This window comes from Panthera uncia, chromosome A2 (genome assembly GCF_023721935.1).
Source record: "Panthera uncia isolate 11264 chromosome A2, Puncia_PCG_1.0, whole genome shotgun sequence".
Taxonomy (NCBI): domain Eukaryota; kingdom Metazoa; phylum Chordata; class Mammalia; order Carnivora; family Felidae; genus Panthera; species Panthera uncia.
In genome coordinates, this window is record NC_064816.1 from 75,629,413 (window position 1) to 75,646,778 (window position 17,366).

Below are 17,366 nucleotides of genomic sequence, written 5' to 3' on the forward strand. Positions count from 1 at the left end.
TTCCTTCCTTCCTTCCTTCCTTCCTTCCTTCCTTCCTTCCTTCCTTCCTGTGTCTATTTATTTTTGAGAGAAAGAGCTGGGGAGGGACAGAGAGAGGGGAGGACAGAGGATCTGAAGTGGGCTCTGTGCTGACAGCAGAAAGCCTGATGAGGGGCTTGAACTTATGAACTGTGAGATCATGACCTGAGCCAAAGTCGGACGCTTAACCGACCGAGCCACCCAGGCGCCCCTGCAATATGGTGTTTCTGAGGGAGAATCCCTTCAACCCTTTCTGCCTGTCCTACATGATCTCACTGTGTCTGCAACAGCTCTGGTCACATCCTCACCCAGTAGCATTCTCCAAAGAGTGGAAAGGGACGAATGGAAAGGGAGTCTTTCTAAGAAGCCAGCTTCTGTCATTTCTCAGGGAAGAAAATCTTCCAATGAGCTCCCCCAGCAGGCTTCCATTCACATCTAGCAGAAACTGGTCACATGCCCACTCCTACACCAGTTGGTGGATGGGATTGCAGTGACACGGGATGAAAGTAGCCATGATTCTTCTCAAGGTTCTGGGAAGAGACCCCCCCCCGTTTCCGTGCTGCCTGTTCTATGTCAGATATCAGAACAAAAGTGCAGATCCATTAGCAAAGAAAGGGTGGGGAGAAGCAGGGGTGGGATGGCGGTTGATGAGACCGGCTACCAGTGGAGTCTGCCATGGTGACCCGTGCAGTGAAGACCTATAGCTCCGCTGAGGGCACAGTGTGCGACCGAGAACAGGAGCCTCTTGGGGCATTTAACCTTGCAGCTATATTGCATGAGAGACATAGAGGGCCTCCAGCTTCCAAGTCTAAAAAAGAGATTGGGCTCTACCAGAAGGCCAGACTCCAGAGCGCAGGATATTTGTCCAAATGACAAACTGCCAGGCTACAGTGGATTAGCTCAACTCTGGGCAGGGCAGATTTGTGTGCCCTTAATGTTCTGCTGATTTAAATGGAAAGGCCATGGATTGTTTCTATGCTTTGTCCTTTCTCTCATGGTCAATTGATACATTAAATCATTTTTTGTAACGAAACAGTCATTCAGGGTGTCTTTAGCAACTGGGATGCAGGAAGAAAAGATGCCTAGACCTGGAACAGGTCCCACATGCTGCTGGGGACCAGCTTCCACATTGGAGAATCCCCTTTGTATATTTTCTTGCTCAATCAGTAAGCACTTGATAATCAGAGTGCAGAAAAGAGTTTTTCATCAGGAGTACCAGATTTGATGGGTGGCAAAATTCTAATGCAAAACCCCCAAAACATAAGCAGAAACAAAACAAAGGGAAGGTCTTGCATTTCCTCCTAAGAACTGTTCCAAAGGCTGGTTCCAGGAAGGGTTGTGGAATGAGTCCAAACCCAGCACTGTGTCTGGGACGGAGGCCAGGGAGCTGCTGGGAGGTCTGGGGGAAAGAGGAGAAGCTGTGTTTGAGTTATAGAGTCGTATGCAGACTCGCCTGAGCTCTAGACCAGCCACATGCCACCTTCTCAGAGTCCACTTGCGTTTCTGTCTACCGGCCTTCTGCCTGCCCTAACATCATAATCCAGTGACGTTCATTAAACATCTTTACCACTCATGTTTCAGCCCTGTGCTTTAAATGTGATGATTTGCTATAAACATTGTGTGGGACCTTGTCTCTCCAATCCATTCTTTAGCCCAAATCCCTTCCCTACCAACCTCATACTGAGGAGGAAGAGGAGAATGAGGTTTTCAGTCTTGATACCTTTATAATCAAGCCAGGTGCATAGGCATTATTTACATAGAACGTTAAACAGCCGGGGCACCTGGGTGGCTTAGTTGGTTGGCGTCCGACTTCAGCTCAGGTCATGATCTCACAGCTCGTGAGTTCAAGCCCCACAGCAGGCTCTGTGCTGACAGCTCAGAGCCTGGAGCCTGCTTCACATTCTGTGTCTCCCTCTCTCTCTGCCATTCCCCTGCTCGTGCTCTGTCTCTCACTCTCTCAAAAATAAACATTAAAAAAAAAAAAAAAAAAAAACACGAAACAGCCATGTAGTGATTCCACGGTGAAATGTAGTAAAGTATGTAGTAGGTGTGCCGTGAGAGCTCAAAGGTGCGAGGTTGGTCAGATAAGGGCCATTGGGAATGAGAGTCACAATTACGGCACTGGGGGAGGGGAGAATTGGGACTGTGAGAGAAGAGGGAAGGGGTGGCCAGCGGAGGGAACAGCATGAACGGAAGCTTGGTGGTGGTGACATGTTGCCTAGAAGTGCTGAGAGGCGGACGTGAGGTCAGGACTAGGGAAGGAAGGATTTCAGCCTCGTTGGAAGTCAAGTGGCTCTGTTGACAACAGATAGGAAAGCTCCAACCAGATGGCAGATTGCATCAGGACAAGCAGCTTCTGTGACAGTAATGAGAGGCAGGGAACCGCCGAGTCCCCGGAGAAGATGGATGGATGACACCGTAAGCGGGCGGTGCTGAAAAATCACCCTGGCTGCTGGTTGTTCTCAGTTTGGTTTGGTTTGTTGCTGTTTTGGGGTTTTTCTGTTTTTTGGGGGGATTTTTTACCCTAAAATGCTGGTTTGGTCCAGGTGTAGAGAAGGTAGCCCTCTGTGCCACAGAAAACTGAATGTCACTATTGTTGAGTCATAACAACAAGTTCTGCAGAAAATCTAAAACACAAACGAAAGCACCGCAGAAGTATTTTTGGCTTCGGAACTATTTGCTTCTTTATTTTGAGTAAAATTGTACCCCTGTGTGTTTTTGTGCAAATGTTATTTTTCTCTGCATGGTCTATATTAGCTTATTAACCTGTAATCAAAATTTAAATGTTTTTTTTTTTTTCCTCACAGTTTTGCTCATTCGGGAGTCGCCTCATGGGACGAGGGTACTATGTGTTTGATAGAAGATGGGATCGTTTTCGATTCGCACTAAACTCCATGGTAGAAAAACACTTGAATTCCCAGATGTGGAAGTAAGTGCGCAGTTTTCATGCTGTATGTGCTCACAGCTGCCCCACGATGGTCTGAACCCCAGCTTTTGAGATCAATGTTGGTAGTTGGCTTTTCGTAGAGCAAAATGATTCTGAGAACAGGATCCATGATTAATTCTTTAATGTCAGCTCTTCTTAATGCCTTGCCCCCAATTTTTCAGAGATGCGTAGGATATATGGTATGCTTTGTCTTTCTTTGGAGATCATTTTTCTGTTGGTAATCTTCTAAACTAGGTGAAAAGAGTAGTAGATAAGATCTCGTGTATGCAAGAGTGTTAAAGGGCCTTTATGCTATGACTGAGAACATCTAAGGATACTAAGAATATGCCTCTGTTTGTAATGTCAATGCTACAGTGTTGATGCTAAAAACTTCACTATGGTTATGGACCAATTTCTAATTGTTTAATGTCCTGTGGAAAAAATATGTACAGCGGCCAACAAGGCAGAGCCCAGGTGATGTTTGAAGTTGGTTAAGCTTGTCTTTGGCCCTTCCCACCTAGCTAGATCTCTCTCCTCGCCTCTCCCTGTGTTTCTCTCCACCCTAAACCCCAGTTTCTATTCCATCTCTCTGAGCCCCCTTTGTTCTCCAACGCCTCCCAATAGGAGAGTTATAAAAAGGGAAGAAAACTTCCTGACTTAGGCAAATGCCACTATGAGAGAATGACAAGCTAGACCCTCTCCAACCACGGCACATAAGGAGCAACAGTGCCGGCCACTCGAGCCCACTGGCAGCCCCCACCCCCACTCCTACCCAGGTGAGCTCTTAAGACCTCACAACCCATTAGAGTCATGGATCCCTCAGGTCTAGGCCCGGGAAAGGCCAACGCCAAACCCCTCGCCCTGCCTGCCCAGGGAAGCCCAGGAAGGGCAGGAAGGCTTTCCTGAGACACGGGAGGGTGCTGTGGGTGGTGGGCCTGGGAACAGAATTCAGAGCTCGCCCCTCCCCCAGCTTCCCTCCTCTCTCCCAGGCAGCCCCTTTTCACCACGACACCCAAAGAGCTTCCGGACCCAAGCTCGTAGCAGAAACAAGCCCCACGGTGTGTGCCGTAAACTGGCCTAGTGGACTCAACGTTGACACTTGCCACAAAGTAGGAAAGGGCCACAAGAGAAGCTTATCGTTTCTTCCCACTGAAGCGACTGCTAAGTGTGTCTAAAAGGCACCCTTGGTTTCTGCCTGTGTCCATTCTAAACGCCAACACACGGGCGCTGCATGCGGGGTTACCGTGTTCTCAGTTATTTGGTTGTTTATCCTTCTGCACTTGTTCCCCCAAGATGGCAGCCCACCCCGGTGATTCTTTCCGCTCTTTGCTCTCCTGTGATGTGGAAGTGTAAATCCCGGACACGTGGAAGGAATGTGTTGATCTGTATTTCGCTACCTGGTGTCCTGTCAGCTCAAGCTCCATATTCCTTTCCTCCTCAGGCACAGAAACCCGAGCCACAGGGCGTCAGGTCCCTCCCCCCTTTTCAGGACTTGCCTAACCAATCTGCTGTCACTGAGCAACATTGGGGCTGCCTGGGTGTCAACTCTGGAAAGCGTAGCACCCCGCTGCCCTCTCAACCTCGCTGCCCAAACCCCAGGCCCCGACGGGCCCGAACCTGGAGGGATGGCAGCCGATGGGGGCGTGGAAGACATTAGGAAGAAAAGGAACGGCCAAGACTCTTTTTTCTTTAACAAGCATTTAACTCTGCATCAGGAGACGCCAACACAGTATTCTCTTTCAGCCAGGTCAGCATCTGGATCTCCATGCCAGCTGGCAGGGGAGGATGGGCACTGTCAGTAATTTATGCGCATCTGTGGGCTTTTGTACGGGACTTCCCTAGGCCGGCGTGCAAAGTTTAAACCAGGGCACAGTCTGCAAAGCTGAAATCCGCTGCCATTTGGCACCTAGAAAAACATATAAACTATTTAGCACGGGATGGGGGGGGAGGGGGAGGGGCCCCCCGGGACAGTGAGCCTCCACATGCCCCTTACTCCCCTGCCCTCTCTCCCCTCTGCCTCTGCTATCCACTTATGATTAGTGGGGGGAAAGAAGGAAAGGGATAGAGAGTAGGCTAAAAAGTAGCATCCATCCCAGTCCTGAGTGCCAGCTGGGCAAGACTGGGGACTTCAGCCCTGCTTGTCCACACAAGTTGAAGCACACATTTATACTATTGAATGGGAAAGTTACAAATTGGGACGTTCAGAGTAGATCCCACTGAAGGGCACTGATTGGGGTCCTCTCTAAATGAGCCATCTGGTATTCAGAAAATAACATTTATTACAAGTAACTGCAAACCTCTGCCCACATGTATTTCTATCCACATTTTAGCTAGTAAGAAACTTGAGTCAGGGAAAGATGGAGTGGATTGCCTGTGGCACCACAGCCAGGAACAGAGACAGCAGGGAGAGTGTGCTCATGCCACACGTTCCAAGAAATCACCCCTAAAGCGTCAGGAAGGGGTTGTGCAGTGCCAGACAGTTTTAAGGGCGTGTCTAGACCTTTCCGGTCTGATATCATGGGAGTCCTTGCCCAGCATGCTTAGTTATGTTGCTGCTGAGAATTCACCTGCCCACCCATCCAGCCACCCACCCACCCACCCATCCATCCATCCATCCATCCATTCACTCATTAGTTCATTGCAACAAGAACTAACGGAGCACTGATTTAGTGTGGACAGGATCTTTTACATTCTTTAGGCCTAAGAAAAAGTAGATTTTCGAACGTCATCGTGGCCACAGTGGATTTGGCAACATTTTTCTCTTATATTTGATCTGTTTGATCTGATGTTTTCAAGGACACTGTGCTTCTGTATTCAAGGACTCCTCTGGATTCCACCCTAAAGATGGAAACCATAGGCTCCACCAAATTGCAGGCAGGACACTGAATCTTCAGGGCAGCGCTAGGAGAGGCATTTCCTTCACAGTGGGGCCTCGTCCTGCTGCTGCAGCCAAGAGAGTGGCCTCCAAGGACAGAAAGGCTTTCGAGAGGCCTCGTCTCACGTCTTGCTTGAAGCTATGGGGGTGCAGGCCCCAAGCCTGCCCACCTTCAAGTACCACTTTCAAAGAAAGAGAGCTAGTTCCTAACTGCTGGGGTGGGGGTGGGGGACTCAGCTACACTGAAAATGATTTCCAGGCAAAAGCGGGGGGTGGGGGGCGGGGAGCAAGGGGAGGACTAGGAAAGAGCCTATTTGAAAATACTCACCTGGCTCCTGAGGTCAGTATCCCTTCCTGCAGAATAAAATCAGGAACGAACGGTGACCCCCAAAGCCCCTGTGCTCCTCCTCCTGGTTCCCAGAGTAGCAGCAATATTGACCCAGGCCATGGTTTGGACATGGGAGTCAAAAGACAGAGTTTATAGGCAGGCCCCAAGAGTGACCCGCCACTGGGTGCTGCCCTTGGTTCCACAGAGTACAGGAGACAGGGAGTTTGTTCCCAGGGACCCCCCAACCTCCTGGAAGACCCCTCTCCCCCCGACCTTGTGTTCTCCTGTGCCCACATCCTGCATCTGTCTTCAGAACAAAGTGGAAAGTCCCGATCCCCTTGTCTGGATACATGCGGGTCCCTATCTTCTCACCTCACCCTGACACAGAGATGGGGAGGCCTGTGGGAGGGCAGCCACACCCCCACCGTAGCTCCCCAGAGCGAGAGCCAAGGTTGGGTGAGGTGAATAGAAATAAATCGGCAACAGCAGCCCCAGGCTCACGTGGACACGCCTCTCTGGAGTAAACCGGAGCCTGCAGGCAGCAAAGGCCTGGGAATGCTGGCCTGGGAGCAGGGGGGAGGCAGGGCACAGGAGGGGCTGCGAAGCCCTGAGCGGCAGTGTGCAGGGGTGACCCCGGGGTGCCGGTGGCAAAGCCCTGTCCTCACACCTCTTACTTCAAGCCAGGACCTAACTGTGAAATGACTACTGCTCATTAAAAACCACCTTCATCACTGCCAGAAAAAAAAAAAAAAGAGAGCGAGAACACTGTTGGGGAAATTTCTATTCTAAATAACATTCGCCTTTATTCACGAAGCCAAATCAGCCATTATCCAGTAGCCAAGCGTGGAGACAAGGATGTGAAAACCTGAAAGCATTCAATATAGGTTGCTGGATGTTGCAATGGGGGGAGCCACAGGGAAGGGCCATAATTCAGAGTCCGCCATCCTCCAAGGCTTCATCCTCCATAGTCTGGTTCTACTGGGGTTCCTCTGTAGCCCTGAGGCTCATGCTTACTCGAGCCTCTGGAGCAGTGCCAAGCCTGTTTCTCACGGTTTCTCTCTCACTCTTCTCTCATGTTTAGGAAGATCCCTCCTGCGGCAGATAGCCCCATGCCCTCGCCAGCAGCCCACACCTCCACCCCCGTTCCAGCATCCGTTTTACAGCCTTTCAGCAACCCCAGTGCTGTGTATCTTCCTTCAGCCCCCATCAGCTCGAGACTCACCTCTTCTTACATAATGACATCAGCCATGCTCTCAAACGCAGCTTTTGTGGCGTCGCCGGACCCGAGCGCCCTCATGTCACACACCACAGCTTTCCCCCATGTGGCTGCAACCCTCAGCATCATGGACTCAACCTTCAAGGCCCCATCCGCCGTGTCCCCGATACCAGCCGCCATCCCTTCCCCATCCCACAAGCCATCCAAAACCAAAACCAGCAAATCCTCAAAAGTCAAAGACCTGTCCGCCCGTAGCGACGAGTCTCCAAGTAACAAAAAGAGGAAGCCGCAGCCTTCGACTTCCTCCTCCTCCTCCTCATTATCCTTGCAGACATCCCTCTCGTCTCCATTATCAGGGCCCCACAAAAAGAACTGTGTTTTGAATGCCAGTTCAGCTTTGAACTCCTATCAGGCGGCCCCTCCCTATAACAGTCTGTCTGTGCACAACTCCAACAATGGGGTGAGCCCACTCAGTGCCAAACTGGAGCCCTCAGGACGGACCTCGCTGCCCAGTGGCCCCGCGGACATAGTGAGACACGTGGGCTCGGTGGGCGGCAGCAGTGACTCCTGTCCCCTCTCTGTGCCCTCCCTTGCAGGGGACCTCTCTCTGGCCTCACACAATGCCGTGTCTTCGCTGCCCCTCTCTTTTGACAAATCAGAAGGAAAAAAGCGTAAGAACTCGAGTTCTAGTAGCAAAGCCTGTAAAATCACTAAAATGCCTGGTATGAATAGCGTTCACAAAAAGAACCCACCCGGCCTTCTTGCACCGGTGCCCGATCCCGTTAACAGCACCTCCTCTCGGCAGGTAAGGGACCCGTGTTTCCAGGGGCCTCCCGGCGCTGCCTTCACGGGCTCTGGGGGGGGGGGGGGGAGAGGGGGCTGGGCAGCGCCCCTGCTCAGCCAGGTAGCTCAGGTAACAGAGCAGCCTCCGTTCCGAGAACCGAGTAGTTGACGAGTACTTTGCCGCTGCGTGCTAAGTAAGCTGTTGCGAGCGAGCGCTGCGCGCATGTCACTTACTTTAAACCTCACCACCCAGCGCAGTCAGTGCAATTGTCAGCACCACTCTACAGATGGGGACGCTGAGGCACAGGGAGAGTCTGAGCTCCCCCTCCTCTTCTGTCGCTTTTGGATCTTGAGTTTTGAGCACAATTTCATTACACCTGGTCTATGGGAATCCCCTCCGTGAGAGCCCGAGGCCCAGGCAGGTCCAGTGATGACCCGGGCCACCTGGGCTATGGTAGGCGGTGCTACTGCCTCCTGGGGTGACTGGCTGTCCCCACTCTTCCAGGCAACCTCGGCCCCACCTCCTCCTATGATAAAACTGCATCTCACACCTATAGGCACAGAAGGGTCCGATGCCACCTGCAAATAGGAGGGTGTGTTGTGAGGAAGTCTGGGAGAGTGGGGCGTGGTCTGAGAAGAGCCCAAGACCAGCCATCCTCAAATCTGATCTTTTCCCCCAGGCGGGAGAGCTACTTAGCAAAGGCCCACCCCCTCCAGACTCTGCTGGGAGAGGGCAGAGGTGGTGGGAGGGCCCAGCCCCGAGCCTGAGCCCCACCGGGGCAGCAGGGCGAACAGGGGGCTACAGCTGCCCACATTTAGAATGAAGTGGGCCGGACCCTAAGGCCAGCCCTGTCTAGGGAAGAGGACTCTGGAGGGATGAGAGGCAGTTAAACAGATGTTTTAATTTTTATGTCATCTTTATATGAGACTTGTTACAACCTCACGAAGAGAACATCTGGGGGGGGGGGGTGTTCACAAATCACAGGCAAACACCTGAGAAACCGCACGTTTAGATCTCGGGGGCTGCAAAGTCTGCACACTGAGCCCAAGGGGAGACAGGGGGAGATGTAGGTCCTCCCACTAAAGCCCTGTGGCTGCAGCAGATGCACCACCATCTGACCCCCCCCACCCCCAATTCCAGGGGTGCAGAGGAAAGGGGCTGGCACCCACAGACTAAGCTGCTGGTCCGGGCCACCTCCAGGCCTCAGGATGAAGGGCAGAACCAGGGCCTTCTAAACTTGAACTTGCACAGGCAGCCCCTGGGGGTCTTATGAACCTGCAGCCTCTTTGTCAACAGGTCTGGGGTGCCACTCTCTGGCTTACAGGCCACACCCTGAGCAACAAGGCTGTAGTGTCACCCATTTTATTTTTTAAAGTTTTTATTTATTTATATATTTATTTTGAAAGAGAGAGCAGGGGAGGGTCAGTGAGAGAGGAAGAGAGAATCCCAAGGAGGCTCCGTGCTGTTAGTGCAACGCCCAGTGTGAGACTCAAACTCATGAACCGTGAGATCACAACCCGAGCCAAAATCAAACGTCAGGCACTTAACCAACTGAGCCACCCAGGTGCACCTAGTGTCACCCACTTTATATAAAGTTCTAGACGCTAACACTTACTTCTGGGATGGGCTCTGTTCCAAGCACTTCAGATATATTAATTCCTTTCATTGTTACCTGTTATTACCCCCATTTTACAAATGAGTAAACCGAGGCACAGGAAGGTTAAACAATGTGCCCAAAGTCACACAGCAAGGAAATAGTAGGGCTGAGATTTAAACCTAGGCAATTTGACTCTGGAGTCTAGGCTCTTAACCCCCATGCCTCTGTGTTAATGTTGCCCTGTTTGTTCTTGGGTCAGCAGGACTCTATGAAATATTTAGTAAACACAATGAATTAGTCAAAAATGAATGAATGAAAAAGTTTAGTAAACACAATGCATTAGTCCTGAAAGGAGCAGACGAGCCTCCAGCAGAGTATTTATCAGGAGGGAAATCAAAACAGCAGATTACTTGAACAGCTGCCTTGCTCTAGCCAGCACTGGCTCCCTAATGCAGGCAATACTTGCCTGGGTGCTTGTCACCAGGCCATTAAGAAAAGGCTCTGTCCAGGGGCACCTGGGTGGCTCAGTCGGTTAAGCATCTGACTTCAGCTCAGGTCATGATCCCATGTTTTGTGAGTTCAAGCCCCGCATCAGGCTCTGTCCTGACAGCTCAGAGCCTGGAGCCTGCTTCAAATTCTGTGTCTCCCTCGCTCTCTGCCCCTCCCCTGCTCATGGTTTGTCTCTCTGTCTCTCAAAAATAAATAAATGCTAAAAAAAAAAAAAAATTTTTTTTTAAGAAAGAAAGAAAAGGCTTTGTCCAGGGTCGCCATGGTGATTTCCAAGTGTTGGGGAAAGGCCTTTGCAATCAGTGTTGATCCCGTTAGGAGACTGGAGAAGCATAACATAGGTTGAAAAATTCAAGGTATGGGCTTTGGGAACCAAACGGGGCTCTCTTAAATTGTATCTGGGAAGCATAAGACCAGAATTGCCACAGAGATATTAAATTGAACCAAAACAAGACTGCCAATGTAAGGCAAACGTCTTTATGCAAAGGTGAGTTAACGTAGAGGACGATGCTCTCTATAGGTCTCTATAGGCTCCAGAAGGAGCTGCCTGCCAGAAGGGTAATCACCTGAGGAACCAGCTCCCCAGGTGCCCAGGACGGTCACAGAGAAAGGGAAGGAGCCCCATAGCCACACCCACCTGCCCCCAGCGCCGTTTGCCTTGTTTTCTGAAGAATAGCAAGGTGTTGGCTATGTCTTCTGGCCAAGAAAACTGACCCAGAAAAAGATGCAGGCTTTTATCCTGAGCTAGTCCAAGGGACTCTGAGCCGGAAACCAGATGGGTCTGGGACTGCTCTGCGAGGTCAGGGATGGAAAAGCTGGGGCCTCTGCAGGGTTAAATGCCCCGCCAGGAGGGGCCGGGCCTCTTGCCAGATGCCTTTATCCTCACCCCCTGAAAGTCACGGTCTACATCTGGGAAGCAGAATGAAGAGTTCCCCTCCATTCTGCTTTCTCTCTGGGACGGGAAGGGTGTCAGCAAGATGCCCCCCGAGGCATTTTCATCTCCTCTGCCATCTGAGATGGAAACACTAGCCATGCACCGCTCGGAGGGAGGGATGGCGCTCTTGTACCCCTGGCGGCGCAGGGTCCCAGGAGTCTTTCACGGGCTGGCGGATCTGAGTGGGCCTCGCTGGTGTCTTTCAGGTTGGGAAAAATAGCAGCCTACCTTTGTCACAGTCCAGTCCTTCAAGCATATCCAGCCCAGGACACAGCCGACAGGTAAGGTACTGAGGGGGATGTGCACAGGGTCACCAATGCAGAGGCATGGGCAGTGGGGCAGACCCTAGCTCGAATCTCTGCTCCAGCTAAGAACAAAGCTTCCTGGCTTCCAAAGCTAGGCCTTCTGGTTAGTAGCTGTGTGCCCTCCGTCGAGTTACTTAACTTCTCTGTGCTTTAGTTTCCTCACCCATAAGGGGATCATAATGGCCCCCACCTCCTGTGGCTTTTGTGAAGATTAATCTATTCACCTAAAGCCTCTAGAAAATGCCTAACACATAGCACACAAGTATGAGCCCTGATTTTTATTAGCAGCTGTGTGATATTAGGCAGAGTAACTTCTCTGGGTCTCAGTGTTTCCATCTGTTAAATAGCAAAGGTGATGCCTACCTCCTAACGTTGTTGAGAAAATTAATGGTTTTGACTGCAGGGCCTCGCTAGGGACACCAATCAGTCAGTCCTCTCTCAAGGCCTCTGGTGAGCTGTAGCTACTGTTCAAGATGTGGTTTCCTGGTGGGAACATCCAGGGTAGATGCAGCAGTTTTTACAAATTCGAGGTGTGAGAGTAGTCAGTGTACAAATGATTTGCTACGAGGGACTGTGCGTGCCCCTGGGGGAAGCCAGGGAGGGTAGGGGATGGGGGTTTGTAAGTTACATGTGACTGGAAAAAATAAATGTATGGTGATGTTACGTTGTCTTCAACGTGCTACAGGTTTTGTAGAGAACAAATTGCAATGTGTTTGTCTGCATTTTGGCCTTTGAGGTCTCCCCACAGATGTCAGGGCGGTGTGTGGGTGAAGATTATAGGAAAACCGTTTTTGTATCCCTAGATCAAGGAGCGCGTCTCCATCATTTTGGGTCATTTTGTGCCTGAGCACCTGAAGCCTATCCTCTGTGGGGGGTAGGTGGGGGCAGGGGTCTGGGCCCTGGCAACCTGCCTCTGATCTTGACAAGCCTCCTGCACCGGTTGCTGGGTCCACCCAGAGGCCACACGGTCACCCTTAACAAATGTAATAATAATCAAATAGCCACCGTTTGTGGTGGCTTTTTCTGCAGGTGCAGCACTGAGCCCTTTACATACATATAGACCTGTTAGCAACCCTGTGAAGGACCAGTGATGAGCCTCATGTTACAGATTGGAGATACCCGGGGGGAAGAGGCTAAGTAACTTGAACCCAAAGCCTCTATGTTAATCCAACACTACACTTCTTCCTTAGATAATTCTCCGTGTGGTGCACAGGTTAGGTAGGAAAAGGTAAATGAATAGAGGCCAAACAAACAAACAAAAAAAAAGTGGTTAATTATTGCAGTTCTCTCTCTGGGAAGGGAACCACACCCCCACCCCACCACATGCATGTCCACGGGGTTTGCCCCTGTGTTTTCCCCCAAGCTAGGATCTTTGTGGCCACCTCACATGCCCCTCCTTTGCTCATTTGTCTCGTTTCTTTGCCCAAGGCAAGAGATGGGACGGTAGCCTTAAGGGTCACGCCAGACGGAGAAAGCGGAGGCTCCGTTCTTGAGTTCTTGCGGGTAATCCCCAGTGTGTGGTTTCTACACAAGCTTTTCTTTTCTTTCCTAGAAGACCACCAACAGAACGGGCAGGATCAGGACTCTTCCGTAACAAGACTGTGAAGCCACTTCCAAACCAATGCCTGGCCTCCCGGGGCTGAGGCGGGAGGAGGAGGGAGGGGTGTGCGCAGCTGGGGAGAGAGTCTGTTTCCTGTGCCAGCGGGTGGCTCTGGCCTTTCTTCTTCCTTTTTTAATTGACCGGTTTTTAGTTCCGAAGAGAAAGCAAAAGGCAAAAGAACGTGAATTTAAGATTCACAGAAAACAGTACCAGTGTTTTGTTTCGGTTCCTTCATTTGCCACGTGTACGCGTTCTTCCAAGTTCGGGGTCGGCCCTCTATAGCTTCCGATGCTGCTACCGCACCATCCTTTTGCTCCAGCCAGGAGAGCAGACGCTGCAAGTGTCAGTTCCTGGTTGGCGTTGTCTGAAACTCTTGAACTTGAGCACACGCCGTGCTCCTTCCCTCGACCTCTCCCACCTGTCCCTTCCATCCCCTCCCACCTGCCGCTCACGGGGTCCCCACTGGCCTTCGGGAAGGGGTTGGCTTTCACGAGCTCCCCTCTGGACAGCGTGCTGGGGGAGGGGCTTTGCTGGGAAACAGCCTGTGTCTCTGCCGAGAGCGGAGAGCTGCGGGGTCGGGCTGAGCGCCCCCAGCAGGTTCCTGCGCTGCACCAGCACCGTAGGAGCCCGACGCTGTGGGCAAGTTGGAGAAAAGTGGCCACTGAACTATGTCGTTTACCCAATACCACTGTCCAGCTGTGCAGCTCAGAGAGGATATACTGGGTCAGGAACAGGGGCTGGAATGGGCCTGGAAGGTGACAGGAAGCAGAGCATATGGGTAGGGGAAGATATCCCTCAAAAGACCGAGGAAACTGGGTGACTGATCATCGGAGCTTGTTAGGAATCCACGCTGCCAAATCCCTTCCCGGTTGCCGTGCACAAGGGCCCCAAAGCTGGGTGAGCCAGAGAAGGAGGAATCCCAGGGAAAGGGGCACGAGACCCCAGTGCCCACAGCGATGGAAGTTCCTAAGCTGCCCTCCGGGGCCAGGCAAGAGGAGAAAACGCAAGGGTGGGGGTGCAGGAAGGGTCTGAGGGAAAGCCGTGGAGGGTTAAATATCCAACGCCTGGTGAGAATAAATACTAGCACTGCCCGCGCCCCTCCGTGCCCTGGGCCCCAGGGTCCCGTGCAATCAGCATTCCCATAGATCAGCTTATACTAGGTTATCACAAGCCCCGACTCACAGCACCCCCACCCCGAGAAAGGCATAGTAAGCCCAGCCACCGCCTAATGAGGAAGAGCCATTTGGAAGAGAGGGAAGAAAAAAGCCAGAGCCCTGCAGCTACAAAACTGTTCACACTGGAGTTTTGAAAGAAGTAGCAATACGATTAGCTCTAAGAGGGAATCATAATCAGGAATTCACAATATGACATAGGCATCCTGCGCTATTAATCATGAAACTTTGCGGACGAGATAATAGCAAGAGATCCTAGGAAGTTTTGCTTCATCCCTAAATCAGAAATGAATGCCAGTTTTACAGCTGGACCCAAACCCTCATCCCGGCCCTCAAGTTTCCCTTTTCTTCCCCATCCCCTCAACCCAAAGATCAGACTACTGTTAAGTTTCACCACATTAGATTTTGGGAAGACGGGAAGCAAACAGAGTGATTTGTATCAATGGAATTGCACTGACAGTGTTTCTTATAGGATTCCTAAAATTTTTAATATAAAATGAAGATTTTTTTAAAAATCAGGAGTTGATATTAGGTACCAGGACATTAGTTCAGACGATTTCATTTTTATTTCTACAGTGTTAAAAGTGCACTTATATGCTGGTTTATTTACGTCTTGGGAAAAAGAGACTGCAAATTGAAGGGAAGATGGTTACTCTTTCTTTTTAAAAAAAAAAAAAGTTAAGGCAGATTTTAAGACTTATAAATGTTTAAGAAATTATAAACAGGTTAGACCCTTTGGAAAAAAGTTTAGAAGATATTCTTAAAGTAAATTTTTATAGTGTTAATTTTGTAATAATTTATGTTTTACTATATTACAGAGCTAACTGACCAGAATAGTTTCAGAAACAATATGAAACGTAGGAAAGTTTAAGCAATGTTTATATTTTTAAAATGTTCTTTGAATTATGTTTTTATTGTACATTTATTCCAACTGAAAAGTATGTACATATCTTTGTTATTTTTGCACAACTTTTGTCTTGTTCGGTTTTAAGAAGTCTGTCGGTTTTTTTTGTTTTGTTTATAATTTATTTTAAGTTGTAAAAACTTGCAGGAGTAACAAAAAACAAAAAAAATCTCAGCAACAAAATAACCCTCTGAGTTATAAACTCTTACACTCGAAGAGGGAAAACAAAGGTTGAGAGATTAAGTGGCTGCTTCTGAGAAATAATGTCTCGACAGGGACTAACGGAGCAATTCAGTAGGTTTCGATGTGTGAGCTGTCTCCATCTGGAATTGCAAGCTGGAATAAAGAGGCCCCCCACCGATGCTGCTTACTTGGTGAAAGACTGGCTCTGACCAAGGTGAGGACATTGCTGGAAAACTGAGCAAAAAAGGGAAAACCCACGGTGTTTCTTCCTTCACAATCAACCACAGGTTTACTTTACAACGATGTATTAAAAACTCACAGCTTGAAAAGTGGAATGCAAATAAAAGGTTTTCTTTGGGTTTGTTTTAATGGAGTTCAACTGGACCAGCCTATTAAGCATTATTAGGGTGATCTCCTTTGGGTACTTCTGCTCATCCCCCCCAACCCCTCCCTTCCCAGCCCCTTGACTGCACACACACACACACACACACACACATCACCACCACCTCCACCCCACCCCCCATCTACCTGAAGATCTCGTGACTTGTCGCCAGCCATAGAGGCTCGAAAGCTCTGGTTGTTAAGCATAACACAATGCATAGACCTGTCAGCCATAAAAAAAAAGCGACTTGGATAACTTGTATGCCTTCTTTTGTATCAATGTACCAATTGTAAATAATGCTGATCAACCTTTGTAGAGAATAGTTTCTACAGCATATTCTATTATTGCTGATTCTCAGTGAACTCTTGTTTTCAAAAAGGAAAAAAAGAAATTTTCTATTTACACCTTATATTTTGTTATGCCGTCGGCCCATGGCACTTTAACAAAACTCTGTGGGTTTCACGTAGCTGGTCAGTCATGGGGTATATTCAATAACTGTTGTTGCACAGACAAGAATTTGCACCTGCTCATTTGTCCTTTCCTACTACCGATTTTTAGAACCTTTTCCAGAAGAATTTTGGAGAAAGCATGTCCAAACATTCTAAATAAATGCCACACTTGTGGAGTGGGTTTCTTTTCTACGATCCATATTTTGTAACACTAAGTATTTTCCTTCTTTGTCCCATACCTTTACATATTAGCACTACCAGATAGAATTCATTCCATGCCTGTGATATTGTAAGCAGAATAAATGTCTAAAGTAGGTGTAAATAGTAAATTCTATGGCTTACAGTTTTAAAAGGAAAGAACAAACACGTATCTATTGATACTGCCATGGTTTCAGCACCAGGCCTGGAGACATTCTCCAGTGAGCGATTGTAATTTTTTTTTTTTTTTTCTTTTTTTTTTTTTTTTGTAACATGGCTTTGTAAATAAAATAATTTATATGTTTGTAAAACAAAGTCTTCGGGTTTTCATAAAATTTAGATGTTTGTCATTTCTTTTTTCTTTTGGATGAAAGTGCTCCCACCTGATGAGCGTTCCTGCTAAAATACACATTTGCTAGAAGAGAGGGAATTCATTCAACACATGTTTATGGAGCATCTTGTCGTGGCTGCCCCTGAGCTAGGCGCTCTGTGTTCAGCGAAGAGAAACAGACACAGTCCCAGCTGCTTTCTGGAAGCAACCCAGTGGGGAAGACAGTAAATAAATAAACACATGATCAAATGTGTAATTACAGATTGTGGCAAATGCCGTGGTGGAAAAGATTGAGTTCTGTGAGAGAAAAGAACAGGAGAAGCCAATGTAAAATGGGTAGGGGGGTGCTATCAGGGAGTCCTCCCTGAGGAAGTGAGCTGAAGGCACAGAGTGTGGGAGACAGAATCCCAGGCAGAGATGGTCCAAGGTTAGGAAAAACTTGCAAGTTCTTAAGGAACCGTAAGTTCTTGAGGAATCTTAAGGAGCCTAAGGAAGATCCACTGTGGATGGAGCAGAGGGAGAAAGATGGACAGAAGGCAGGGCAAGGTCACACACAGTCTGGATTTCATGCTCAGTTCAATGGGAATCCTTTGAAGGGCTTTAAATAGAGGCACAGCAGAATCTGCTAAGAGTACTGGCTGCTGTATAGAGAATCAC

At 49.2% G+C, this 17,366-nt stretch overlaps 1 protein-coding gene across 9 annotated transcripts in view; it reads left to right on the plus strand.

Annotated features, from left to right (window-relative positions):
* Positions 1–15,923, plus strand: part of ATXN7L1 (ataxin 7 like 1) — a 246,070-nt gene extending 230,147 nt beyond the window's left edge. For 6 of the 9 annotated variants that reach the window (XM_049642790.1, XM_049642792.1, XM_049642795.1 and 3 more), the window contains 5 exons: positions 2,826–2,947; positions 4,386–4,691; positions 7,229–8,168; positions 11,392–11,466; positions 13,043–15,923. In XM_049642790.1, coding sequence (XP_049498747.1) covers positions 2,826–2,947; positions 4,386–4,691; positions 7,229–8,168; positions 11,392–11,466; positions 13,043–13,084 — 1,485 coding nt within the window. In that variant the 3' untranslated portion in view covers positions 13,085–15,923. The remainder of the gene's footprint in view (positions 1–2,825; positions 2,948–4,385; positions 4,692–7,228; positions 8,169–11,391; positions 11,467–13,042) is intronic. The other 3 variants (XM_049642791.1, XM_049642797.1, XM_049642798.1) reach the window with 3 other exon arrangements.
* The last annotated feature ends 1,443 nt before the right edge of the window (positions 15,924–17,366 follow it).